The 27178-nt window shown below is 48.3% G+C and overlaps 4 protein-coding genes across 4 annotated transcripts; 3 read left to right on the forward strand and 1 right to left on the reverse strand.

The window, feature by feature from the left end:
* Positions 1 to 130: 130 nt before the first annotated feature.
* Positions 131 to 6329, forward strand: LOC120958613 (uncharacterized). The gene is made up of 9 exons (XM_040381530.2): positions 131 to 351; positions 452 to 656; positions 727 to 1870; positions 1929 to 2917; positions 2983 to 4703; positions 4783 to 4897; positions 5357 to 5604; positions 5672 to 5768; positions 5851 to 6329. The coding sequence occupies exons 1-9, from the start codon at positions 242 to 244 to the stop codon at positions 6199 to 6201; spliced, it is 4980 nt and encodes a 1659-aa protein (XP_040237464.2). The 5' UTR covers positions 131 to 241; the 3' UTR covers positions 6202 to 6329.
* Positions 6330 to 6558: 229 nt separating this feature from the next.
* On the forward strand, positions 6559 to 8227 carry LOC120958616 (uncharacterized). Its single transcript, XM_040381537.2, has 3 exons — positions 6559 to 7058; positions 7130 to 7948; positions 8011 to 8227. Exons 1-3 carry the CDS (start codon positions 6928 to 6930, stop codon positions 8093 to 8095), a joined length of 1035 nt encoding a protein of 344 aa, XP_040237471.2. The 5' UTR covers positions 6559 to 6927; the 3' UTR covers positions 8096 to 8227.
* On the forward strand, positions 8104 to 10807 carry LOC120958617 (spermidine synthase). Its single transcript, XM_040381538.2, has 3 exons — positions 8104 to 8609; positions 8727 to 9324; positions 9407 to 10807. The coding sequence occupies exons 1-3, from the start codon at positions 8104 to 8106 to the stop codon at positions 9542 to 9544; spliced, it is 1242 nt and encodes a 413-aa protein (XP_040237472.2). The 3' UTR covers positions 9545 to 10807.
* LOC120958614 (protein suppressor of sable) lies at positions 10769 to 20724 on the reverse strand. The gene is made up of 4 exons (XM_040381531.2): positions 20155 to 20724; positions 16418 to 17312; positions 14476 to 16338; positions 10769 to 12822 (listed from the first exon to the last, which is right to left on the reverse strand). Exons 2-4 carry the CDS (start codon positions 17273 to 17275, stop codon positions 11551 to 11553), a joined length of 3993 nt encoding a protein of 1330 aa, XP_040237465.2. The 5' UTR covers positions 17276 to 17312; positions 20155 to 20724; the 3' UTR covers positions 10769 to 11550.
* Positions 20725 to 27178: the final 6454 nt, after the last annotated feature.

The following is a 27178-nucleotide window of genomic DNA, read 5'->3' on the forward strand; positions in this document are numbered from 1 at the left end:
TAATAAACTTTTTAAATTTTTCTGAGTATGTTTCCAGCAATAGCATGGTAAAGAATGCTACAAAAACAATCTACAGTCAAACAAGCGCACTCAAGTCAAATTTGTTGTTTGGGTAATGGCGCTCGGCGCCGAACCTTTTTGACAGCTCCGATAGTTTGAAACCAACCGTCAAAACGTACGCGGTATTTGTTTGCGGACAAAGAACGCACTCGGCAATAGTGAAACAAAATTGCGAAAAAAGATGGATTTAGAGGACAAAAAGGAAAATATTCAACCCCTGCGTGGTGGTAGAAATGTGGAGCAGCTGGAGTACGCGTTCGTTTCGGCGGAGCAATGGGAAGAAGAGCGCAAGTAAGTGGTGCTTTGTTGCTCAGCCCACAAGGAGGTCATCCCAAAATGGAGAACAAAAAGGTGGTAAATGATGCGTCTGTTTCTCCTTTCTTCCGCACAGAGTACACGAGAAAGAAATCGATGGCTACGAAGGGAACGATCCGCTGCTGCCCTGGTACGAGTACTTCTTCTGGATGGAGCAAACGAATGTGAGCAACTTCAAGCCGGCCATCCAGGAGCAAGCGCTTCGCCGCTGTGTGCAGCTGTACGAGAACGATGCACGATACATGCAGGATCATCGTTTCATCAAACTGTGTATAAAATATGTAAGCATTCAAAAACATCATGTGCGTTTGTCTTGCATCTAACTCGCTTCTGTTCTGTAACACAACACAGATCGACGCTCAACCGTCCCCGGTGGAGCTGTACAACGAGCTTTATCTGCGTGGGGTGGGCACGCTGTGTGCCGAGCTGTACATTGCCTGGGCGTACTATTACGACGCGGTCGACAACTTTGCCAAAACGGAGGAAGTCTTCCAGAAGGGGCTGCGGGCGGGCGCCGAACCAAAGGCCGAGCTGGAACAGGCCCACAAGCTGTTCGGCTTCTCCATGTCCCAACGGTTGCTGCACAAAGACGAGTGTAGCAAGCTCAAGTTCCAAACGTCCCTGAACGAGCGCCGCAGCGCACTGACCTCGCTGCGTACGTCGCGCAAGAAGCACGTGGGCAGCATCCGTACGGGGCTGGCGGTGAAAAGCTACCAGCCCGGCACCGTGAACCAGGAGAACGTTCCGAGAAACGTCGCAACGGGCAGCAGCAATGCCATCGTGTTCACCGATGACGCGGTCAGCGCCGAACCCGGCAGTTCCATCGTTCGACCGTTTTCGAGCGTACACAACGAGCCGGAAAACATCATCGAAGCGGCACGGCTAGCCAAAACGAACCATGCACCATCCAGCTCGTTGCACAAAAAACCATTGTTCGGTTCGCATCAAGCACCGTCGTTCGATATACCGGTGGATAAGGAAGAGTTTAAACCGATTCCGGTGCTGGTCGACAACGGTTCGCGTGGGGTCGTGCTGGGGCCACAGTTTTGCCGCCGAAACAAACCGCAAACACCGTTCGTGGTCGGTATTTGTGTGGGCGATCCGAAGGAACGGGCCATCCCGATGTACGACAAGATACGGCTGTACTGTCGGGCGAAGGAGGGAAAGGGTGAAGTGGGCGAAAGCCGGACGGAATACTCACCGGAGGAGTTGCGCGCGTACGGGTACTTTGTGCGCCGCGGGATCGAGAATCGGTTCACGCAGGAGTGTGCGAAAGTGTGGGGCCGGGGGCATGAGGTTGGCATACGGCTGCATCCGCTGCACGTGGCAGAGGCAAAGTCGAACGAGTCGGGCGATGTTGGATTTGAAAATCCCACGCTGAGTGAGGCGGATAAGAACATTCAAACGAAAATCACGGAAATTTACTCAAACCCGGGCGAGGAGAAATCGATCGAAGAGCTGCTGGTGGAGCGGTGGTTGAAGGGGAAAATTAATAGTATGTAAAGCGAGTTTACGTTGCGTAGAATATACATTAATTGAATTTTGTTTTTTAGAGTGTATCGATCGACGCTACCAAGACGACATTGACCCGGTGGACATGGATGAAACGCACGTCGAGTCAAAACGTATCTCTATGGGCCCGGCCCGCTTCAGCATGGCACCGAGCGCATTTTCGGACGGCTCTTCCCAGATGCGTCCACGTAAATCAATGTTCCCTTCCCAACAACCCACCGGGGCTGTGGCGGCCTGCATTCAGGAGGAAACGGAAGAGCAACTCCGCAACAAAAGTGTAACAGCTAGCGAACAGCAGTTCGCCCAGCTGGATCTCGGTACGCGTGGGACAAAGCGCCTGTCGAACGATGTGCTTGAGCAGGAAGTTTTCAAAAAGGAAGACTCCACCCCAACGCCCCTGAAAGCTGCGATCGTGAATGATCGTGCGGAGACGAAGCAAGAGAACGAAGACAGCCCATCGGCGGCACCGGTGGTCGCGTCGAAGAAAATTGAAATCTTTGTCGACGACAGCGACGAGAACGATGAGCGTGATGAGGGGATGGACCATTTTAAACCACCAAACGAAATGCCCCAGCAGCAGCAGCAACAGCAGCCACAATCGTACTATCCGAATGATACCTGCTCGACGCAAATGTTTAATTTGTTCGTTAAAAACATCAGCACACCCGTTGCACCGATGCGCAAGCAGGGCGGGGAGAGTTCGGCCACCGTCAGCACGGCCACAAAGCGGACGGTCGTGTTTACGGACGACGAGCATGAGGAGGAGGAGGAGGAGGAGCGTGAAATGGGTGCTCCCGGAGCGAGTGCTACGGCGCAAAAGGAGGGGACTCCCGTTGCCATTCCGGGCGCCGTCATAAACGACGAAAATGCCGTCCCACTGGTGGACCATTCGACGCCACCGTCCGTATCGTCGGGCTGCAACAGCACGCAAAGCCACAAGCAGCTGTCGACGATCATGGAGCGGACGGAAACGAGCACGGCTTCATCGTCGACGACGGGTGCCGTTACTAAATCGCCCGTTGATACGCAGGTAAATGTCAAAACTATCTCCTAATCGCGTTTGAGTTTCGTTCCTATAGTGTCCTTCCGTTTCAGGCCCACTCGCCAGAGGATGTAAATGGCACTTCTTCCCGCTTCCCATCGGAATCGCTGTCCAAAGTTGTGTTCCGCGAGCCCGCAGCCGAGCAGAAGGTGAAGCAATCCGTTTTCACGCTACCCGGAGACGAGGCCAAAGTCGGCGGCTTTTGCATACACGTGGACAGTACGGAAACGATGGCAAACATTCCGCTGAAGCGGCTACCGGCGGAAACGGTCACCGTTCAGTCGGACGAAAAGGAAAATCAGCTCATTACACGTGCGACAGGCGCGGCACAGGGCGGCATTTTCCAACTGTCCGAAGAGCCAACGTTCAGCGGGTTTGGTTTTATGGCCACCGGTGGCACCAAGAACGTTTCGCACATGGTGCAGCGCGAGCTGGAGGCAAATTCGATCGCCTCGTTCCGGTTGGGCACGGAACGTACGAATACGGTTCCGATTCAGCTGGTAAAGCCGCAGCGTACGATACCGGAACTCCTCGACACCCCACAATTGGTACCACCGATCGCCTCCACTACTGTGTCCACTGAAAGTACGATCACTAGCAATGCAAGTACCGTGGTTGCTGCCGCCACCATCGAACAGAAAACAGAACAGTCGCAGAGAAAGAAGAACAATTCACTGCTCGATCTACTCGACACAACGTTCTCCCCCCGACCGGCACCCGGAAACGGTAGCAAATCAGGCGAGAGTGGCACAGCAACCCCCAAGGAGGAGGAAAAGCGCAAAGAATGTTCGTTTAATTTGAGCGATTTAATTAAATCACCGCAACCGGCCAAAACCAAACCCGACGAACGTGAAGACGGCATCACAGCCCTCGAGCCGATTGTCGCTCCGTCGCTACCACCCTGCCACGATCTCTCCCTGCTACCGATGGCTCAGATAAAGGTTGAAAAATCGCTCAACATCGATGCAAGCCTTGCGCTGCCAAGTTTCCACTTTGCCGAAGCTGCACTTAAACCCCCTGTGCCAACGATTCCCACCGCACCCAAGGCCATCACTCCTGTGGGACGGATCGTGCTGGATGATTTCCCTTCCCCACTGCCACCGGCCGGCGCAGGCGAGCGTGTCTCGCTGGAAGACATCAACACGATGGCCTTCTCGCTCAACATTAACCACGCGGTCAATTCGACCATCATTCAGGAAGGCTTTAAAACACCCGCCAAACAGTGTCCTCCTCAGCCCGCCGCTCTCCAGCCGCAGCAATCCAAGTTTCGTATCGTTGACGTTCAGGGTGGCGTATCGAAGCCGAGCGACTTTCTAATGCCACCACCACCGATGGCTCAAACCGGCAAGCAGCAGCAGCCTGCTTCCGTCGGCAATTCAAACGCTCACGACGATGGTGCTGATGGCGATGTTTCGATCTACCATCCCCGTCCCGCCATCTCGCAGGATGCCGAACGGTGGGAGGAAATCGACGACGCGTTGGACGATCAGCAGAGCAACGAGTATCAGCACAAACCGATCGATATGGATGGGACGATGCAGCAGATCAACGCCCACCTGGTGCTGGACGATATCGATCCGTTCGAGCGGTCGCTACTCGAAGCTTTTCTCGAGCGGGTTGACTTTCTCGGCTACATCGCCGAGCTGCCCACGTGCTTGATGGTGAACAAGGTGCTGCCGCTGCGGAAGGATGCGCTGGTCGAGATGGGGGAGGAGGGTGTGTCGTTCAAGGTGCAGCAGAAGATAGGCAAAGGCACTTACGGAACGATTTATTGGTGCGTTGGGCCACGGAAGATGGGACATTTTGAATGGGAAAGATGATTAATGAAGAATTGTTTGCGTGTTTCCTTTTAGTGCGATGGAAGAGCCATCGGGAAAGAAGGTAGCCTTGAAGCAGGAACGGCCGGCAAACCTGTGGGAGTATTACATCTGTCTCGAGCTACGGAGTCGCATCGAAAATCCCGATATCGTAAGTGTGGCGGTGGCAACTTACAAATATCCCCTTAATAGTGCTGAGTTTAATGAATCTTTCGTTGAGATTCATTCATACGAATCTTCAGTGATGAGTGATTTGAATCTCGGATCAACTATTCAAAGATTAGTGAATATTCAAAGATTCATGAATCTCCAAGGATTTATGAATCCCAAATAAAACATGAATCTCAAGTTTACGCCAATAAGAGAAATAATAAGTGGCTCAAGCTTGATGAATCTTTGGAGATTTATGAATCCCTTGAGATTCATAAATCTTTGAGAATCATGAATCTTACCAACTGAGATTCAGATTCATTCAATCATTTCAAAGATTCATTCAGATTCATTGAATCGTTACAAAGATTCATTCAAATTCATGAATCTGAATCAGATTTACCCAACACTACGCCTTAATATAACTAATTAATCACTTTTAAATATCGCTTCTCCTCAGCTCCCTGGCTTCATGCCGATAGATTATGCGATCATTGGCAACAATGCAAGCATTTTCGTGTCCCCCTACTCCCGCTACGGCAACATTCTGGATGTGTGCAATCTGGTGAACGGCGCGACGAACCGCAACATGGACGAATTCATCGCCATGATACTGAGCGCACAGATACTGTCGATCGTCGACCACCTGCACAGCTGCCAGATCATTCACGCGGACATTAAGCCGGACAATTTTCTGCTGGTGGGCCCGTAAGTGGATGGAACCAGGAATGCCTTTTGTTGACTTTACGCTCAAATCGAAACGTTTTTCTTACAGCATTGAGATGAACACAAAGATTCCCTGCGTGCAGCTGATCGACTTTGGTGTCAGCATCGACATGAAGCTCTTCCCGGAGGATGCCAAATTCAAGAAGGTAAGTGGGCCTTAAGCAGCACCTACTCCTCTTATTACGGTAGAATAAGACACATTTTGTTCTTCCTTTCCGTCACCCGCAGGTAATCACAACGGACGGGTTCACGTGCATCGAAATGCTAGAGAACAGACACTGGACGTACCAGCCCGACCTGTACGGGGTGGCCGCCACCAGCCACGTGATGCTGTTCGGCAAGTACATGCAGGTGCAGAAGAGCATCGTCAACTGGAGCATCAAGACGGCGATGCCGCGCTACTTCAAGAAGGTGCTGTGGGAGAACTACTTCACCACGCTGCTGAACATCCGGGACTGTGAGCATCTGCCAAACCTGCAGCAGCTGCGGGCCGCCTTCCTGGAGGAGATCACCCTGCACGAGAAGTACATCCAGAGCAAGGTGGCCGAGTTCAACCATGTGCTCGCGACGTGCAAGTGAAGAGCACGTTTTGTTTTGCGGGGAACGGGAGATGGATGCAAAGGTAGCAAAAGCAATGGCGAGCATAGAGAATGCCTTTTTACATATATCTACGGTGTAGCAAATAATAACACATTTTAAGATTTTGACAGTCAACAGTGCTAAACAATTATTCAAATCCGAAGAGTAGCAGTAACGCTTAAAGTGTTTGAATCGAAAACTGGTCTAAACGAACAAGTTGCCAGTCAGTCAAAATTCGTGTGTGCATGTGAGTGTGTATGTGAGTGTGTGTGTGTTTAACTACATTGTCAAAGAGGCAAAACAAAACACAAAGAAACCGATTGGCAACAAACGCTGTTTACATCTTACAAAACCGCTACCGAACGACAGAAACAAAATAAGAAAGAAACATGCAAACACACACCCAAGTGTGTCGGTAAATCAATCATAAAACATATTCATAAAATAGATATTATCACAATGAGACAACTGAAAGAGATGAAAGCTTGGCAATGTGAGTCGAAAGGAGAAAGAGCCATCAGTATCGAATGTTTGACCATCAACCGCTTTTGGTCCATCTTTAAATAATACCAATTAATGCTCTTATCGTTGGAATGTTAACAGAGCAGAACAGCTTCTTCCTTATCTGACGAGAGTCAAATACTTTCTATTAGTGTGCGTGTTTCGTCTCGTGAGAAGTAACCAAACGTTTGCTACCTCAACTACCTCGTCGAAATTGAAGTGAAAATGGACACTTTTGTGGAAAACTTTCACCTCAAGGAGTGCGTGGAACGGATGGAGTATTTACCCCTCGGGCGGACGGGCCTGAAGGTGTCCAAGGTATCGTTCGGCACCGGGACATTCAGTCAACTTTACGGGTAAGAGAATGGTTAATCTTTACTTTGTACATTAAACTTAAAACGTCCCTCTTTGAACACCTCATTTTCAGCGATCTCGACGAAGCGAAAGCACTGGAAGCGGTCAAGCATGCGGTCCAGCGGGGCATCAACTACATCGACACCGCCCCCTACTACGGCCAGGGACGGTCGGAGGAGGTACTGGGACGGGCGCTACGCGCCATCCCTCGCGAAGCTTACTACGTGGCCACAAAAGTGAGCCGTTACGAGCGCGAGTACGACGGAATGTTCGACTACAGTGCGCAAAAGACACGCCAGAGTGTCGAGCGAAGCTTGCAACTGCTCGGACTCGACTACCTCGATGTGGTGCAGATCCACGACGTCGAGTTTGCGCCCAACCTGGACATTGTGCTGAACGAAACGCTGCCGACGCTGGAAGCGCTGCGGGCGGAAGGAAAGCTACGCTTCATTGGCGTTTCGGCCTACCCGCTCGGTGTGTTGCGGGAAATCATAACGAAAGCGCCGGGCCGCTTCGATACGGTACTGTGCTACTGTCGCAACACGCTGTTCGATGATTCGCTGGAGGAGTACATTCCCTTCTTTCGGGAGCATAAGATGGGCCTAATCTGCGCTTCCGGCCACGGGATGGGGCTGCTAACGAACGGTGGCCCACAGCCGTGGCATCCGGCCGATCGGCAGCTGAGGGAGGTGTGTGCGGAAGCGGCAGCGTACTGCAAACGGGAGGGCGTGGAGCTGGGCAAGCTGGCGATGCACCATGCGCTACAAATGCCCGGTCCGGCAACGTTTCTGGCCGGCATGCAGACGCCCGAGCTGGTGCAGCTCAATCTGGACGCTTACTTCGAAGGGCTGTCAGAGAAGGAGGCGGACGTTTTGAGCTATTTGAAGGAGCGGTAGGTGGAAGAAAATACGATCATTGAAGGAACAATAATTTAATAAATTTTTAATTTTGCAGAATTTTCCCAAAGGTGGAGAACAAACACTGGGAAGGCGTTGAGCTGCAGCAATACCGAGCCGCCATGAAGCAAGCGCAACTGTAGCCGAACATATGAACTCCCCTCCCCCCATCCAAGTCGGCTACGACGGCTGGAGTGATGATTATCAGCAACGGGCTTTTTTTTCTATTTCCTTTCAAATAAACGTCAAATCGTGCACACCGCATGGAAAAGGGAGCGAAAAAGATGGAAACAAGAACAGATTCCGAAACGTCATCAAAGCCCGGACCCGGGGGCGAAAGAATGCAGGGATGAAGAAGACAGCACTGGACAGCAAAACGGTTTTGATTAACGTCGTCGCCGTCGCCTGTGAAGTCGGTAATTGCGTTGGCTGCTGGCTGCCGAACCGAACGTGCAACAAGTGTCTGTTTGCTTTCGTGTGTTTTCTGTTTGTGTTTGCCATCCAGAAGAGAAGAAGAGCGTCCCCAGCCATGAACCCTTCCGAGTGGTTTTCCGAAATTTCCAACGAACTTTGGCCCGGCCAGTGCTTCTCGGTCAAGGTGAAGCAGGTGCTGCACGAGGAACGCTCCAAGTATCAAGACATCAAGATCATCCAGAGGTATGTGTGTATGTGGACGCGAGTTCCACGTTGCCTTTCGTTCCTCCAAAAACATGTGCGTTTTTAGGACCATTATTTCCCCCCCTTTTTTCCCCGAATTGCTGCCTTCCTTCCCAGTGAATCGCACGGTGTGGTGCTGATACTGGACGGCATCATCCAGTGTACGGAGCGGGATGAGTTCGCTTATCAGGAGATGATCTCCTTTCTGCCGCTCTGCTGCCATCCGAACCCGCAGCGCGTCCTGATCGTGGGCGGCGGGGACGGCGGTGTGGCCCGCGAGGTCGCCAAACATCCGGCCGTGCTGGAGGTGCACCAGGTCGAGATCGACGAGCGGGTGGTGGAGCTTTCGAAACAGTACCTCCCGTTCATGGCGTGCGGGTTCGAGTCGCCCAAGCTGAAGCTCACGATCGGCGACGGGTTCGAGTACATGAAGCAGCACGAGGGTGCGTTCGACGTGATCATCACGGACAGTAGCGATCCGATCGGGCCGGCCGAGTCGCTGTTCCGCGAGTCGTACTTTGAGCTGGTGAAGCGGGCGCTCAAGCCGAACGGCATCATCTGCTCGCAGGGCGGCAGCTTCTGGCTGGATGCGGGGCACGTGCGCGAAACGCTCGACTACTGCCGGAAGCATTTCCCGCGCGTCACGTACGGGCTGGCCGCGGTGCCGAGCTACCCGACCGGCCAGATCGGGTTCTTCATCGCCAGCCTCAATCCGGTAAGTGGGGGAGTGGAAATTGAACTCAAACTGCGCCGATAGTTTTATTAACGCGAGAAAATGTGTGTGTATGCATGCGCAGGAGACGGAGTTCAGGGAGCCGGCCCGTCAATTCGAGGACGCAGAGATTGACCAGCTGGGACTGCGATACTACACGACCGACGTGCATCGGGCGGCCTTCACGCTGCCCAGGTTTGCGGCCAAAGCGCTTAACCCGTAAAAGCAATAGCTCCCCCTCGTCCGTTTTTCTACTGGAGGGATGTAAGACTCACAAACGCCCCAAATGCGCCACAATTGTACAACGAGCGATAAGCATTGTTTTTAAAATAGCGATGAAGAAGAGGTAATTCTTTTTAAAGTCAATGCCAAGAATCTGTTTCTTTCTGTTATTTCTCACTCTCTCTGTTTCTGCCAAAATAAATGTTATTGCATCATGTCCACATTTTTATATCAAAACAATTAAGTTCTTCTTTTGAAAGTTTTGTTTTATTGTACAAGTACACCTTATTTGTAGCTTATTATTCACATTTTTATACAGTGTGTGCGCGCGACTACCCTGTCTTACTTTCTCCAACATTAAATTCCACTTCGCAGGATTCAAACGAACTAAAATACAATTAACAAAAATGTCCTAACCATCTCTACCAACCCTGCACTGACTAGAAGGACGATTGACGATGGACAGAAAAGTAGGCCGTTTTAACAAATTACCAAAAACGCGTGTTTTAATCAGCACCATCAGCACCATCCAAGGGTTGCCAAGGGTCACACACAATGTTAAGGTGGTGGGGGAAGCACGCCAACTGTGCCACCAGCGCCACCCCTCCCCTTCGAACGAAGATGATCTTTTAAACCCCTTTTCCGGGTGGGACAACGGGCTGATTTGGCACGATTTTTTTTAAATTAAAAAAAACGTTTCTCTGATTACGCACTTTTGCTTGTCCGTTAAGTGTGGTCCCTTTCTGGTGTGTGGGGGATTAAAACAAAAAACGAATGAGATTTTCGAATGTGGGAATGTAAAGAAGATTCCTGCACAAAACAGTCTCTCTCTCTCTTTCTTACACAATTGCTTGTTGCTTTTCTGTGTGTGTATGTGTCGAAAGTTGATTAAAACTTTCACACACAAAAAATAAACGCGCAAGGAAGCACATAAGTATGATGCATATAAATATGTTTTAATAGGTCTTGCTGTCTTGCTGTGTGTGCCTGTACAACAACAACACACAAGTGTTTGTGTTTGTGAAAGAGTTTTGTTGTGTACAGAATAAAAAAAAAGAGAACATATTTTTAACCAAAAAATACAATAATCATTTGCGTGTAAATACGTCGTCCTGTCCTGCCGTTTAGCACGATTTAACAATGCAGATAAAACGTGATTTTTTAACTGTCCCTTTTTTAAAATGTGCTAAACCTTTCTCTCTCTCTCTCTCTCTCTCTCTCTCTCTCTCTCTCTCTCTCTCTCTCTCTCTCTCTCTCTCTCTCTCTCTCTCTCTCTCTCTCTCTCTAGCTCAATCGTCAGAAACACAGAAACAAGTATAATTGTTTAACGATAGAGTAAAATGATTCTAACCGCTTGTCGAGCTCTCTCTCTCTCTCTCTCTCTCTCTCTCTCTCTCTCTCTCTCTCTCTCTCTCTCTCTCTCTCTCTCTCTCTGTGTCCCTCCAAAACACACCACGATCGGGTTTTTTGGAGGGTGAGAGATGTAGTAGCAACAACGTGCGTACCCCCGCGTGTGTGTGTACCACGAAAAGTTTGATAATTTATTTTCCATTTTAAGTATATAGAAGGAAAACCAACACTCTTCTCTCTCTCTCTCTCTACACACACTGCGGCAGAGACGAACTGTGTGTGTGTGATGAAACAGTGTTTGGCTTATTATAACAATCCTATATTACTTTCTCTTTTTCTCTCTGTCTGTCTCTCTTCTACGTTTCATACAAATCTCGTGTTCATCCATCGATGCGCGTGTGTCGCCCCTTCTGTGTCTATTCAGCTGAGTAAGTCTTCTTGGGGGAGATGGGGGGTGGCAACAAATCGGCAACAATGCGCTTGTTCCTCCGTCTCCACCACAGGGCGGTTTCGCACAGGAGCGCGGGCACTGGGCAATAAAGCTTTTCTAAAAAAGGATCCTTTCTCTCTCATTTTCTGTCTTTTTCTCCCTCTTTTCTATTGCTTCTTCATTCGTCTTTCGTTCTCTTTGGAAGGCGTGTGTTCCTGGGTGTGGATTTACTTTTTCCGATCCATGCGCCGATTGTTGTTGCCATTGTTTCGCCGATTGTTGTTACCCGGACCGCCACCGTTTCCATTGTTGCCACCACCACCACCCATCATCTGTGGCCCACCATTATTCCACCGATCATTGTTGTTGCGGAAGTTGTGCCCGATGCGGTTGTTGTTGCGCATGTTGCGCATATTGTTACCTCCGCCTCCGCCACCCCCATTGCCCTGCACCCACAGTGGCAGTGGGCCATTGTTACCTCCTCCTCCTCCTCCTCCTCCACCACCACCTCCTCCACCGTCACCATCACCGTGTCTGTTCACATTGCCCATCGCAAGGAACTGCTCGAACGGCATGTTGGGCGAAACGCCCAACAGCCCCGGCCGGATCGAGGGAGGCAATCCACCGCCACCACCGCCACCACGATGCTGCTGCTCCTGGTCGAAGGGACCATTCGGGCCGTGGAACATCCCAGGGCCGTTTGGCTGTTGGTGGGGCAGACCACCACCACCACCACCATTGCCGCCGCCACCACCAGTCGGCGGCAGTACAACGCCGAGCGGCGGCGGCACGTGCACCGGTATCGGCAGCATCGGCGGTGGAATGTTGGGCGGCGGGAGGGCCGGCGGCGGCATGTTCGGTACGACCGGCACCTCGCAGAACTTGACCGAATCGTCCACGAACACGTTCAGGTAGGTGAGGATCTGCTGCAGCATCCCGTTGCCGCCGAGAAACTGCATAAACTCGCTCAGCTGCTCGGGCGTCCGGTCGGAGTTGTGGTACTTGCGCATCTCGGACGACAGGATGGCCAGCTGCTGGTTCACCATGATCTTGTGCTTCGAGCCGAGGTCCTTGTACCAGGGCGACTTTTGCAGTATTGTCTGCACGTCGATCTGGGGCGTCGGGTGGTTATGGTTGTTGCCGCTGCCCGCAGCCGCCGCTACACTCTTGACGGCCGATTCCTGCTGCATTTCGGCGTGCCGTTTGCGTGGATCTACCCGTCGCCCACCGCTTACTACGGGGGGTGGTGCGGGTTTACTGGCCGGTTGCGATGGTGCAGCGGTAGCGTGCACCGACGGCGAGCTGCCGTACAGTGGCGAAGCGTGTGGGGTGGGATCGGGCGATTTAATGCCATCGCTGGTGTCGCTCGCCCGATCCTCATCATCGTCGCTTGCCAGCCCGAACAGACGCCTTAGCCGGGGGTCCTTCGTGCCGACCGGGCGAACCATCGAACGTCTTAGCGCGCCATAGTTTGGCTTCGGCACATCGACCACGTAGACCTGGCGGGAGAGAAAAATCGAGATCAGAAATCAGAGGGGGTCATTTCGTTTTTTTGCAAAAGAAGGGCATTGCAGGGCTTTTCAAGTCAATTTCAAATATAAACATTGTTATTGATCGGGTGCAAGATGGTTAATCCACATCGAGCTGGTATTTAATTTCCATTTAAGTATTTTGTTGTTTCATCAGCATGATTTTCAACGCTTCTATGGTCTATTGGCATTAGTGGAGGGAGCTCGGAGTCGGATCTAACCGATTTCGATTCCGTGTTCAGAATCAATTCCGGAGCCGTTTCCGCAGCCGTTTCAGGATTCAGAATTGGATCTGGAATCGGAATCGTCCTGGGAATCGCAATTTGCGGTAATGGTAATCTAAATTGACTCCAGAATTGAAATTAGCTCCGAAATGAGAATCAGTTCTTGAATTGAAATAAAAAGTTTCGGAAGCGAAATCAGTCCGGGAATCTCAATGAGAATGGATCGTTTACAAGTAAATTTTGATTCTTAGTGACTATCAATACGGATCTAAACGTCTATTCTTATGAGGACGCCGAAACCGACTCCGATTTCCAAGCCAAATCTGATTTCGGAGCCTATTCCGATTCCGAAACCAATGCTGATTCCGGAATCGCTTCCGGAGGCGATTCTGGAGCCGATTTTGAAACCAATTCCGGAAACTGATTCTGGACCTACTATCCGGAATCGATTCCAGAAAACTTTGGAGTTAGCTGGAGTCGATTCCGACGAAAACCTCATATTTCCCATCACTAATTGCCATCGTATCAAGATTTGTACAAGATTTTCAAAACTAATTTCACAGGGTTTTCCAAGTCACTTTCGAATGTTAGTTTCGAATTGTTATTCACCGCGTGCAAAATCGATACTCATCGATCGGACATTTCATTTCCATCATATTAATTTTTAATGCCTTCAGCATGATTTCCAACACATCACAAAGAGCTATCAAACTCATTCCAGAGCTTCAGACGTGTTGAAAATCATGCTAAGGAAATTAAACATTATGATGATGGGGGAATGAATTATCAGATTGATGTGGATTAGCATGCTGCAGCACGTGGTGAATAACAACGTTTACTTTCGAAGGTGGCTTGTAAACCCCTGCAATGATTCAACTCTTCCACATGATTTTCAACACGCCTCTAGCTGGATTGAGCTTGACAGTTATTTGTGGTGTGTCGAAAAACATGTGCAAGAATTGGAATTTAATTGTGATGCCAATATAATATGTGCCAGCTGTTGAAATACATTGCAGGCGGTGAATATTGATGTACACATTCGAAAGTGAGTTGGAAAACCCTGTAATCAGATTTTTGCTTTACACGGCACATTAAGCTAAAACTAAACCTTCGTCCTTTTCTTATTGGTACTCTCTTTTGTTATAAAAATGCCTCAAAATACATGTAATAATGATTTTGAAAATCTTATACAAATCTTGGTGAGATGCGGCTTCAAACCCGCTCTGGTGAAAAAACGATGGAAACAGACCTTTAAAGTGTTGAAAATCATGGTTAAGAAATTAAAAATGATTGAAAATGAAATATATCAAAGTGATGGGGAATAACTTCTTGCACGTGGTGAGAAACAATGTTTTACATTCGACAATGGTTTGGTAAACAGTGTACTTGTGTTACCTACCTTGTAGTGAATCGGTGCATGCGAACCGATCGACCCATCGATCTCCGTAGCCGGCACGTAGTTGGCCATCATCGATTTGAACGGGAAGCCCAGCTCGCTCGACGCTTCCCGCCCGGCAGTCGTCGCCGAGTAGGGATCGTCAATGTCCAACGGAAGCGAACCGTATCGGAACGGTGCCGACGACGACGACAATGACGTCACGGGAGAATTTCGTCCACCCCCGTCCGACGGTGATGAGGCGCCGGCATCCGAGTCGCACCAATCGTAAATCGAGGTACCGCCGAGTCGCTTGGTCGCGGTGGCTGACCTGGCGGACGCTTTCGTCGTCGTCGATTGTTGCGAGGAAGGTCCAAAGCTTTGGGCAACACCACCAGCACTGCTGCTCTGGGTCGAGTCCGCCATCGAGGGTGTCCAAATGTCGGTCAGTGCGTCCTCCTTTGCGACCGGTGACGGTGATCGATGCGAACGGGGCGACTCACCGCTTGACAGCTGGGCCAAACTCTTGTCCACCGCGGTGCTGCCAAACTTCAGTATGTCCCCGAGCCCCTGGGCGTAGTCAATCTTGGGCGGTATCAGCGGTGGAAGCAGAAGTTCTTCCTCCTTTCCAGCCCCACCGACTTCGTCGGATTGCTTCTCCTCATGCTCATCAGACTGCTTCTTCTTTTCTTCCTCCTCCTCCTCTTCTTCCTCTTCCGCGATGTTGATCTTGAGATGATTCTCATCATCGTCATCGTCATCGTCGTCCTCGGGCGGGTCGTTCAGCAGGCTGCTCGCCGTGGCGACCGCATCCAGGTCCTCCTCGTCCAGATTCGAGTCTTTGATGTACTGCGAGTAGTCGACGGTGGGCGGCTTCGGAAGCACCAGACCGGGCAGGACGAGGTTTGCAGCGGTCTCGTTGTTGGGTGGAGGCGCCACCGGCTGCTGCTGCTGCTCACCACCCATTGGAAGCACACGCATGTCAACGTCCTTCTTGCTGCTGTTCTGTTCGTTGCTATGGCTACCGAGGAGCGACTCTGCCACGCCCGGCAGTGTGCGCAGGTCGAGATCCTTTGGCTTTTCTGCCGGAGCTGGCGGAGGGGCTGGCGCTGGTGCTGGTGCTGGTGCTGGGGCCGGTGCCGGTGCCGACGGTTCCCGCGGTCGTCTCCGTTCGTTGGCGACTGCCTGCCGGTGCGCATTGAGTGCGCGCACCTGCAGATCGTGAATCTGCGTAATGCTCAGCCCAAGCTCGTTCAGCTGCGCCACCGTCAGCTGGCTAATTTCGTCCAGCGTCCGTATGCCCATCTGCTCGAGGTCGTTGATCTGGGCCGCCGTAATGACGCCGGCGAGCTGCATCGTCATATCGCCCCCACAGTCGCCACCATCGTGCGGCGGTTCTCCATCGCTCGAGCGGCCGCCCTCCTCCCAGCGGGACGACCGGCGGGAAGAGCCGTGCTTGGGGCTGTGCATGTGTCCACCACCACCACCGCCACCTCCTCCACCCGGGACCACATCCAACAGGGAAGGGATTTTCGAATCGTGGTGCTTTCCACCACCACCACCACCGTACCGCTCCTGTAGCTTCCGGTGCGTCGCGTTCAGCATGCCGATCGCGCTGTCCCGGCTGATGCGCTGGAAGCTGCCCAGGATTTCCTGCGGCGCCGTCTCGAGATGCTTCAGCAGGATCGCGCGCAGATCGTCCGCCAGCGGTTCGCCGTGGCTAAATAGACACTTGTCCTTCTCCTTGCACTTCATGCCCAGGTAGTAGTACTTGCACGGGAAGTCCTTGTGCATGTACAGACACTTTTCCCGCTTCGCGCAACAGTCCATCAGGTAGAACTTGCACAGCTCCATCTTGCGCGGTCCCGTCGGGCGATGCTTTTCGTCCTGCAAGTCAAGAAGATCGGTCAGTCAAGTCGGTCCACTCTCAAAGCGTCCTCTCTCTCTCAATTATCGAAATACTTACATCCGAATCGTCCCGCTTGCGCTTCCGGCCGTCCCGGTTCGATTTGCCATTGTTGTTGCCCCTGCCCTGGCGCGCCTGTTTCCGCTTCTTCCGGTTGTACTCCCGCTCACGCTCCCGTTCCCGTTCACGCTCCCGATCACGCTCCCTCTGCTGCTGGTGCTGGTCCCCCCGGGGGCGACGGTAATGGCCGCCGTCCCGATCGCGCCCACCCGCCGACTCGTCCGACGAGTAGTGAGTATCGTCCGCCTCCGAATCGGACCGTCCCGAATCGGCGGCCCCTCCACCACCACCACCACCCCTTCCCATTATGGCTTGCTGTGGGCTGCTGCCCCGCACGTTGAGCATTTCGTTCTCCAGATCGACATCGTCCTCGTCCCCATCCGGATCGAACCGGGCCTGCTTTCCACCCTGCTGCTGCTGCAGCTGGTGCTGCTGTTCGCTCCGGTTCGCTCGCTTGCGCTTGCGCGACTTCCTGCTGGACGGTGTGTGGCCGACGGAATCGTCTTTTTCGTGCCCGTGCGGCACGGACGAGGGCATCGGGGGCTGCACGCCGTCCCGTATCAGTGCGTTCGCGATCGATTGCTCCACCTTCATCGTCCAGTCGTCCACGACCGGGGCGGGTTTTTTGGAGGAGCGTTGCTGCGGTGATTGCTGCTGCTGCTGCGACGGCTTTGAATTCGCTTTCCCTTCACCATCGCTAGCGACGGATGGATGGTGCTGGTCGCCCGCCTCGTACTCCATGTAGTCGACCGGCTTGGGCGGCATCAGCGGTGGATCATCCGGCCGCCGTACCGCCACCACCTCGTCCTCCTCGTCATCCTCGATCTCGCCGTCCTCCAGATCTTCCGGATCGCTCATGTTTCACTGGTTTGCTTTCGCTTTTTTTTTGTTAAATCTAACCGAAAGAGAAAGATGCAAATGGGAGGGAAAATTGTAAAAAAAATGTGTGTCATGTGGATGAGGGGGCAAAACTACATAATAACATCTAAAGGGAGCATATTGCTGTGGCACCACAATACGGAGTGGGTGAATCATGACAATTTCTACACAATCACAACAATCATTACGTGTCCCTCCACTTCTCTTCCCACTAAACTGTAATGACCCGACTCGACCAGCCCTATTACTAATGCGCTATTCATCGCTATGTGGCGTGTTAAATTGATACATTAACCGCTGCGTAAACAACATATTCCATTCAACATCATAGCATTATCATCATCATCATCATCATCGGCATCATCATCACATTATCATCATCATATTCATTGGATCATTCCCGGGACGGGCAGCAGAGTGGTGTGCATTTTCATGCAAGGCAGTGGAGTGGGAGTCATTTTCCTCCACCCTTTCCTCCACACAGCCCTAAACACAACAGAGCAACCAGCTAAAGAGGAAAAAAAAGATGGAAATGTCATACATGGGACTCTGGATGGTGTTTGGAAGATTTTTTTCCATTCAGCGGGCGCTAAACCAACATTTTGCTTGCGTTAAGCTGAAAATAAAGTGTCAAATAGATGAGATTAGGTGAGATGCTTCCCCGAATGATTGAGTCATGATTTGCGCAAAAACTTATTACCACAGACTAGTAAGGGGTTTTTACATTTACACTGTGTGTGTGTTTTTTTTTTCGTCTTCTCTTGTAACCGGTGGTGTGTGGGGGAACTTTCTATTTCTTTTTATCTTTACTACATCATCACCGTACCCGGGATGTATTGACAAAGCATGCACTTTTACTGCGCCTACTTCTCTGGAAGGCGTAGGCGTATGTAATGTTCTAGATTTTTTTTTCTTCCTTTTTTGCCAATTACATGTGCGTTAGTGTGCGTGTGCAGCACTACTGTACGGCGCCCGCACAGAGAGGGGAAAAAATGAACACGCGCTTTGAAGGAGCGAGAGAGAGCGCGCGCGTATGTGAGAGCAAGAGGGAGCGCGTGTTCATTTCTAAAAATAGCTTCAAAATTGGGTTGTTAACAGCGCGCGTCACACACCAATGCATTCGCAGGAAGGAAACAAAAGTGGAAAAAAGAGGGACACCGCTTTTGGAAAAAGCACGGTAGAGCCGATTAATCAACAAAAAAAAAACAAGTAATGGAAAAGTACTCCAAATGCTGCGTCATGTCCCCCATATGAAGGTGTAGCGATAAACACCACCACCACCACCACCAGCAACAAACAGCAGGTGGATATAAATAATTTCACTGATATTATCGGCACGTGAAGCTCTACATATTAAAATATAACCTGCGGGTACCTGAAGGGAGGGACGGTGCGTGATGGGGTTTAAGATAAAAATTGGTTAGATAATTACATGCTAGTACTGATTTACACTGGTTTTGTTCTGCAATCAAACAACAGTAAAGAGAAGACAAAAAAAAGTCGCACGGATGCACACGGCCGTGCACGCCGTTTGCTCTCTCGTGAACTACTACGTGAAGCGACGGTGAATGTGTGTTGAATTCGTTTGTACGTATATACGAGGGAAAGGGACGGCCGGACGGGGAAGAGCGAGAGTTTCTCCACACATCATCACACTGTTTCGCACACACACACACACTGCTACTACTACTGCGCGCCGCCTGTGGGTACTTTTCGCGTTAGCGACGTTATTGCAATGACCGATGCCTTCAATACACTGACACGTACAGACGCGCGCGAGCGCACACATACACATGAGGCAATCAAAAGGTGGGGGGTGTGTGTGCGTGTGTTTCATGGCTCTACTGCCGTCGTCTGGCTGCTGCTCTATCTCGCTCTTGCCTACTACGTTTCTTACAACGGGCCTGTGCGCTTCTCGGAAATAAAGATGGCGACTACCTGACACGGAGTTTTCAATTCGTTTCTCGAAAGTCGTCCCTCCAGTGGCCACAGAATGACCATAAAAATATTCTATCCCTCTCGCTCTCTCTCCCTATCTACCTGTCTGTGCTTCGCTAATGCTATCTCGCTTCAGTGCACTGGGAAAGGGGCCTTTTGCTGCTGACGGGGCAACAAAGAGCTTTAAAGGAAGGCAATTAAAGAATCCTCCATCAATGAATCTTACTGCACACAACAAAAAAAACGGAAATATGATGAGCCAAAATTTTATGAGAACTCCTGATTTGTGCGAATTTAAACAGAAACTTTTATCACTTTTTAACCAGCACCCTTTTCATTTTGCGTCTTTTCTTTTGCCTTTCGTCTTGTGTACCTTTTTGCTGAAGCTGAAATGGCGTTTTTACCTGTTTTTTTACCTGGAACGTTGTGTTCCGAGAGGAGCTGTTTAAAAAATTAAAGAAACCACAAAGGTTAGCGCCCATAAAAGCCAATTGATTATGCCAACTGCTGATGGATAATAAAAACCACCTGGTGGTCACAGGTGCCAGAAAAAAACAGTCGAATTTTGAGACCGTAAAAAGCGACAGTCACACGCCCAAGAATCTACGCACATACACACTCATACACACACGTACACATACGTACACACGATTGCCCATGGCCCATCTGAGCAAATGCTCCAGATAAGCAGCCAATGGATGTGGAATTACCATTTGGAGGAAATGAAATTTCACATCAATTGTGGAGGGCGCTGGGTTGTGTGTCGTCGCCCTCGTTGGCCCTTACCCTTCACACCAACATACCACCCTCACGAAGTGAAAGTATGTGTGAGTGTGTGGAAAGAAGGCCAAAACGAGGCTACTGTTTGCTACTACTTGACGGGTTTTTTGGTTGCAGATTTCCCTGCAGTTGAAATATACCGTATTTTCAGTTCAGTTTTTCGCTCAAACGCGCTTCCCGTTGTGGCCTCGGTGGGGATGATGCTGCACACTTGTTCTTGACCGAGCCAAATTGCAACTCTTCATGAGATAGAGGGAACTGTCCTCCCTCTCTCTCTCTCGCTTTTTGGGTTGACCGGATGATGGAGGGCGTTGGCTGGCGTGTTCCGATATATATAATTTCTTTTGCTGACGTCGCCGTCCTACGTCGTTGTCGCCTGTTTCTGATATGCTTTGATTTTCGCAGCGAAAGTTCAGTTCATTTGCAACATGGCGCGTGCGGCGGCGGCCACCGTATTTAATTACCGTTCATCGGTCATTTGGTACACGGTGGGACGGAGGCTGAGAAAAGGCGGCTTTAACAATCGATTAACAATCGAAGGAAAGGAATACGCTTGTTTGGGACAGTGTACGGAAGGAAAACGACTTTGCTTGCTTTTGTGGTGTGCGCTACGACGACCGCATTTGTTTCAAACAGTAATATTTTTTGTTCCGAACTACCAACCTCGCTGGGGCGAGTTCACGTGAAAAACGATGCTCTTTGTCTGAGAAATTCTTTTAAAATGAAGCAGGCCGAGCAGGCTGGGCTGGGTTGGATTTGCCATTCGGCGAGAAATGACGATGTGGGAAAGAATGGAGTAGAGTAAAAGAGACAACGATAGAGAATGAGCTATTGCTGTCTCGCTTTTTCCAACGCGTTTTAGCGCCACGAGGAGGGAACAGAAAAGGGCACTTCAGCCCGAGAGCTATAAACGCACCACGCTGAGCAAGAAAATGAATGTCAAGCAAGCGGGCCCGCTGCGGCCGTTTTGAACGGACCGTTGCACTGTGTAGGAAGTTTGTTTTTGTGAGCAATTTAAACGCAAAAAAATGGTCGGTTGTTGTGTTTTCTTTTTATCCTGTTTTCGGTGGTATTGAAATCAACTTAATAAAGTACACACAATCAGCAATGCACATTGCAAATCAATATTATGAGCGTAAAAGTTTACTAAAGGAAATGGAGATCATCAGCGAAGCTTTTTCTACAATTTACAATAAATTTGTCGTTTCAGTTCACCTTTTTGAAATATTTTCAGCGAATAGGCGAGGTACTTGTAGAAATAAATTCTGGTCCAAAAGAAGCGACCCACAGTGCACAATGGGACATGAAAACTCATTGTCACGAGGAAGCTTGATTATCGAAAGCTCGCTTAAAATCCTTGCAAATCTAAGCATAAATGCACGTGAACACAATAAAAAGGATGATGAGCTGCCAAAGTCTCCGTCTGTGCATCGGTGCGCGAATGAACATAAATAATTAATAAAACGATGAGATGACGTAGGTTACATAAAGCGAAGAAAATGCTGCCCCGTTTGGTTTTGCATCGGTTTAAGGGGGTAGTGCACTGTGAACACTAAAAAAATGTTTTTTTATATTTCGATGTTTAAATTTTTTGTTTTTTTTTTAGAAAAAACTACTAACTGTCATTGGAAATTTATTTTTTTTAAGGATTAAATATTTGTTTATGTTACATTGCACTTATTGCAATTTACAGCACTTTGGCATACATAATGCTGTTGCTCATATATAAACCAAAAATAATTTTTTGAGTCTGAAAAATTCAATAAAAAATAAATATAATCAATTATTCCAATGCATTTTGTGACGTATTTTTATAAACAATGCTCAACTACTGAATTGTCAAGTAGCCAGTAAGTCGCTTTATTTGAAATTTGAGATACATTTTTAACATTTGAATGTTAAATATTTTAATGAGAAATATTTTAAAATGTATTCCATCAGAAATTGAATTCCAATTCTTCATAAAAAGATTATGCGTTCGATAGCAAGAGCATCGTATTACAACCCTCTCATGCAGGAGCGCCCTGTACTGGATCAAAAATTGAGCAAAACTGTTCAAAATGAGTTATTTAAATGAAATTGATAGGACAGCATTATGTTCATGGAACATCGTTCCAACCGTTTGATTTCATCTCCTGTATCCTCAACTTACAACGCCACAGTCAATTTACTTGCGAGAGGAAGCTTCAAACCACATAGCCAGCAGATGGGATTAGCATTTCGCCAGTTTTACACGTTCAATTACACTTTATTCTAACTGCTTACCGCTGTGCTTGGGATCGGTTTTACATTCTTCCAACCATTCTTCTATTTTCCCTTTTATCACACGCCCACTAAAACAACGCACTGTGCTGTATCTTTTCTTTTTTTCTTCTTCTTTTGCTCATGTTGTTGCTGTGAATCGTGTTTCGACTGACTTACTTTTTACTGGCTTAAAATTAATTATTTATCTTTCGCATCAGTTTACTCCCCCCTCCTAGGCGCTTGTCAGTTTTTCGAATCTCGGCAGAAACGAGTTGGAACGAGCACCACTTACAGCGCCACCGCTCTGAAATGCAGCGGAATTTGCTGTGCTGTGAGGGAATATAGCAACAAACGCTAAGCGAAAATGAAAACGAGAAAAAAACTGCCCTCCACACGTTTGCCCCAAAAACGCTCGGAACTAACTCGTTCATTCGTTTTGTTCAGTCGCTTTTGCGAGCTTTTGCTGCTGATTTGTTTCGCGTCGCGAGGTTTAGCTTTTATTTCACCCAGAACCTCCCTCCCATTAGGCCTAGGTCTGGGGGGCACGCGACCAGCCACGGTCGGCCTGTTTTGCGGAGGGATGACTTTTGGCTATGATGTTTACGCTATGTGTATGGGGCGATAAGGGCAAACAGCGGAGCGAACAAAAGAAGGATTCCAACCCGAACCTCAAAAACACCTCCTCCTGCACCACTCCCCCCGGGGCGTTCAAATCCGGTGGGTTTGGAGGGCGTGGGCTGTGCTGTGTTTACGACCAGTAAGGAAGCAATTCAATGAACGCTTTATGATTCGCTATCTGTTTATTCTGGCTCTCTGGTCTAAAGTGATCTAGCTGAGCGTGTGTTTGTCAACGGTCGGGCCAAGCTGAGGGGCAACCTCACGCCCCTCAGTTATGGTATAAAGGATTGGCGGCAAGTTTATGATGGAGTTTTTTAGGCTTTATTGAGGTTTGTGTGATGATCGTGAGAGATGGACGGGCCAAAAGAACAAAAAAACTGTCACAAGAAACAGAACGGAAGACTTGCAATGGAAGAAGACGATCGGCGGGAAGGAAAAGACGAATTCATCACAATGGTTTATTGGGCTGGGCGAAAGGCCACCCATTCGGTAGGTGTTGAAAGGGCTGTCGCGGTCCAGGGTTGTCCTTTTTTTTCGTTGTCGTTTTTGTTTACAGATTGTCTCATGTTTTGGGCTATAAATTTTAATTCAAACCATTTGCCTTTTTCTTTTCTCCCCCCTCTGGAAGCGAGGACCGGAACTGTGCGATAAATTGGGTCTGCATTTTGATAGCGAATGTTGGTACTTGTTTTATTGTTTGGAGTTGTCTTTGCTTCATACTGTTTACACTATTTAGAGGACATTTTTGCATCTTTGTGAGGAAGCTAAGGGAATAATTTGACATATATTAGATATTTATGTACATACATTAGACGTTTAGAGTGAGAACTTAAATAAATATTGCAATATATAAATAAAATTGCTTTTGGATCTAGAAATTATGTAACCAACATGTTTAAATTTGTGCATCATACATGTTTTCCCAATTAAATAATATAATTTAATTTAAGATTACGAAACGCCTAACCAATAATACACTTGCATTCGACTAAAGATTGAATTTGGCTTGAACTTGTGAAAAGTTTTCTTGCAAGAAACTGATTTTCATATTTTAATTTAATATGGCCAATATATTTAATGACAAACAAGTAAACAAAGACATCTTTAACATATTTAAACTGAGACAAAAATTATAAGAAAATCTAAAAGAACTACCACACATAAACCAAACGAACAGAGTATGCAACCAACACACTGCATATTGCATAGTTTCAGGCGTTATGCCCGGACGGGCGTGAGGCAATATTGTTACCAAATTCCTACCATGAAGGGGTATTGTAGTAGTATTGTGTCATTCGGAGTTGAATCCAGGGACTATCCGACTTCCACTCTGAAACATTGAATCCTTCCAACTGAAAACTCTGAATCAAAACCGGATTTCGCAAATCCAGATGAGTCCAGAAGCATCTGAACGAATCTGGACGACTTCGGATGACTACGGATGACTCCGAGACAACTACTAACACTTCTTAAAATTAGCTTGTTTGAATTTATTTGAAATCATTCAGACTCGATGACTCATTGACTGACATCAACTAGGCAACAAACATCAGAATCAATCCACCTATTAGAAACACACTTCAAAAGCTTGTTTCTATTTTATATTTAAAAAACAAACCCTACACCTTCAACACCACTTTTGTCAAACCATCTGACAAACGAACGCTATCTCACACATCCGCCACATAACCTATGCAAGCTTCCAATTTAATTCAAGCACATTCATCATGTTTATCATAAACGGACATATGTGGGCGATATGTGGCGTCCCATAAATCGTGCCGCGATCTCGCCATCCGGCACTTTGGATTAGAATCCGAATAACATTTAAAATGTAAACACGCGTCGTTTGATAATATTTCGTTGTTCCGCCAACAAATCCCCCTTTGGGTCGTTTGAAATGATAAAATAACCGAAAACATTCAACCGAAAACTTTTGCAACAATAACGCAAAAGGACATTCTAATTCTAATCCGGAGCCGCATAGCCGGACGTAGTTAAAAGGTTGTCCCTCTGGTTTGTGTTGCCGCTGCCGAATTTAATATGCTGACAGATGACGGACGGAGCAGAAACAAAAGCGGATCATTGCCGCGAGTTGGCAAACCTCGGTCGGTAACACGCTCTGGCGGTGGGAGAATTTATCACCCGCACTTGCTTTGCTTACAGCGAACACTCACGTCCGCGGAGGGATAGATTGAAAAGTAGTATTATTTAGCATCAATTTGGCAAACCGATGATGGAGACGATACGTGACACTAAAGGTGGGGATTTTGATCGTTTTTTCAGTACCTTCAACTACGGTCTAACGTTAGAAGAAACACATGCTTATTGCGACCTAATTCTGCTGTTAAATAGTACGAGGTGTTCCCTTTCAAATCCACCACACTCAATTCAGATCCACTCGGCGTGTGTGTGTGTTTGTCCGCTTTTCAAGGAACTGCGCCACAGCGCGCCCCAAAAGGTATCTATCGCGGAACCGCGCACAAATAAAGCAAAGTTTCGTTAGACTCTCTTATTAAGGGAAGCTGTTGGCCTCCTGGGGGAGACCCATCACTACCCCACACCCTCACTGCACGGTAATGGTCGAGAGATTCGTGCACGGAGAGGCCGTGCTTTTGCCGAAGCACAGTTTACAAGGAACTGTGGGAGGTTGTGGTTGCGACGGTTTAATTTATCTCCCTGTTCCCCGTTTTTCCCTAAATGGTTCTCGGTGGACCCACTGCCACTGCACGTCCGGTCTGGTTCGGTGTCCAGCAGAGAGCTTTCCCCACCCCCTCCTCAAAACCGGGCGACAAGGATTTTACGGGAATAAATATTGACACGCTGTTTGCTGGAGATCTGGAGGGTGGAGAAGGAAACGAGTGAGCAGGAAACATTTTCCACTGGATGGAATTGCCGCAAGGAAACGAAATTCCACGTAAAATGGTCCGGCGGGGCGGAGGCCAGCAGAACACTTTGTAAGGAAATGGATGTGAGTATGTTGAGTGTATGGCAGGTGTAGGCAAACTGGCCAAGAAATGGAGACAAACCGAAGGAATGGAAGTTATCTTAGAATTGGTAAATAATATTATTTTTAATACATTACTAGAGCGAGCATATGATGACGGGGTTTGTTTTAAATAATTATTTAAATATTTTAGTTCAAAAAGCAAATCGTTGTAATTGATAGCCCTGTTGTTTACTAATGTATGGTGAAGACAGTATTTTGTATCAACATGTAAAATAAATTAAAGACAAAACGTCAAATATTTCATTATGTGTGAACTAAAGATCATAAAAATATCAATCTGTTCAGCCACAGGCACGTAAACCCTGTCAGTTTAATCGTGATCGTGAGCAAAATAAGCAGTTCGTTCGTCTTTATCTCGTCACGAGAAGTTTTTAAATATAGGTAGGTTTTGTCAACAGTTAATATAAAAATAAGGAAAAAAAGCTACACCGAAATGCAGAAAGAAAACATTGTCCGTAATCGTTATATTAAACATTGGTGCCGTGACCAGGATTCTGGATGATACATTGAACTGTACTAAGACTATTTTAACGCTTGAAAATGCTACAACAAATGATGCTGGTTGAACAGCTAAATAATCAGTCATAGCTGACTTTAAATAATGTCTAAAAAGGGTATTTTTAACTATTAACTAATTAAAAAAATGTTGGCAAACATTTTGAACATAATGAAATGAGCCTAACTTATGTTTAGCAAAAAAAAAATATTCAATTAATAAATGGAAAGCTTGGTTGTACTTAACTCAACAAAACAGGCATGATTTGATTTAGAAAGGCACAATGAAAGTCCAGTAAGATAATTTTCTTTCCCAAAACCTTATTTTAGGTTACATTTTACACAAGATACACAAAACTAAACCAGTAAAAAAAAAAAAACATTTCTTCACGGCCTACTATTTTGGATTCATTTGTAAATTAGATTTATAAAATCCACTACAGGTAGGCCTATAATAGGAACTCACCTCGTGGCCCAGCCTTTGCCGACCTCTGACCAAAACGGGGAAATGGGCCGCTTGTTTAGGAACCGTCTTCCGGTCTTATTAGTTTTGTTTGCAACGTGTCAAAAGGTGTGCCGAGGCGGGTTTTGTCGGGGCTGACCTCTTAAAATATATGTCCCTATGTGTGTGTGTGTCTCTGTGAGCGTACCGAAAGCTCAAGATCACCCCAAAACCTACCCCCTCCCCTCCCCAAAGCCATCGAGCGTGGGTGGCACCAAAACCCACAACTTGAAATTGGAATGTCACCTTCTCACGGGTTAGCGCACACAGTGCAACAGACAAAAAGAAGTTGAAG

This window comes from Anopheles coluzzii, chromosome 3 (assembly GCF_943734685.1).
Source record: "Anopheles coluzzii chromosome 3, AcolN3, whole genome shotgun sequence".
NCBI classification, from domain to species: domain Eukaryota; kingdom Metazoa; phylum Arthropoda; class Insecta; order Diptera; family Culicidae; genus Anopheles; species Anopheles coluzzii.

Coding starts and splice junctions, on each gene's coding strand:
- LOC120958613 (XM_040381530.2), top strand. CDS start 242: ATGGATTTAGAGGACAAAAAGGAAAATATTCAACCCCTGCGTGGTGGT. Junction 352..451: donor CAATGGGAAGAAGAGCGCAA/GTAAGTGGTGCT, acceptor TCTTCCGCACAG/AGTACACGAGAAAGAAATCG. Junction 4,704..4,782: donor ACTTACGGAACGATTTATTG/GTGCGTTGGGCC, acceptor GTTTCCTTTTAG/TGCGATGGAAGAGCCATCGG.
- LOC120958616 (XM_040381537.2), top strand. CDS start 6,928: ATGGACACTTTTGTGGAAAACTTTCACCTCAAGGAGTGCGTGGAACGG. Junction 7,059..7,129: donor ACATTCAGTCAACTTTACGG/GTAAGAGAATGG, acceptor CCTCATTTTCAG/CGATCTCGACGAAGCGAAAG. Junction 7,949..8,010: donor TTGAGCTATTTGAAGGAGCG/GTAGGTGGAAGA, acceptor TTAATTTTGCAG/AATTTTCCCAAAGGTGGAGA.
- LOC120958617 (XM_040381538.2), top strand. CDS start 8,104: ATGAACTCCCCTCCCCCCATCCAAGTCGGCTACGACGGCTGGAGTGAT. Junction 8,610..8,726: donor GACATCAAGATCATCCAGAG/GTATGTGTGTAT, acceptor CTTCCTTCCCAG/TGAATCGCACGGTGTGGTGC. Junction 9,325..9,406: donor TCATCGCCAGCCTCAATCCG/GTAAGTGGGGGA, acceptor ATGCATGCGCAG/GAGACGGAGTTCAGGGAGCC.
- LOC120958614 (XM_040381531.2), bottom strand. CDS start 17,275: ATGAGCGATCCGGAAGATCTGGAGGACGGCGAGATCGAGGATGACGAG. Junction 16,339..16,417: donor GCAAGCGGGACGATTCGGAT/GTAAGTATTTCG, acceptor CTTGACTTGCAG/GACGAAAAGCATCGCCCGAC. Junction 12,823..14,475: donor ATGCACCGATTCACTACAAG/GTAGGTAACACA, acceptor CTCTCCCGCCAG/GTCTACGTGGTCGATGTGCC.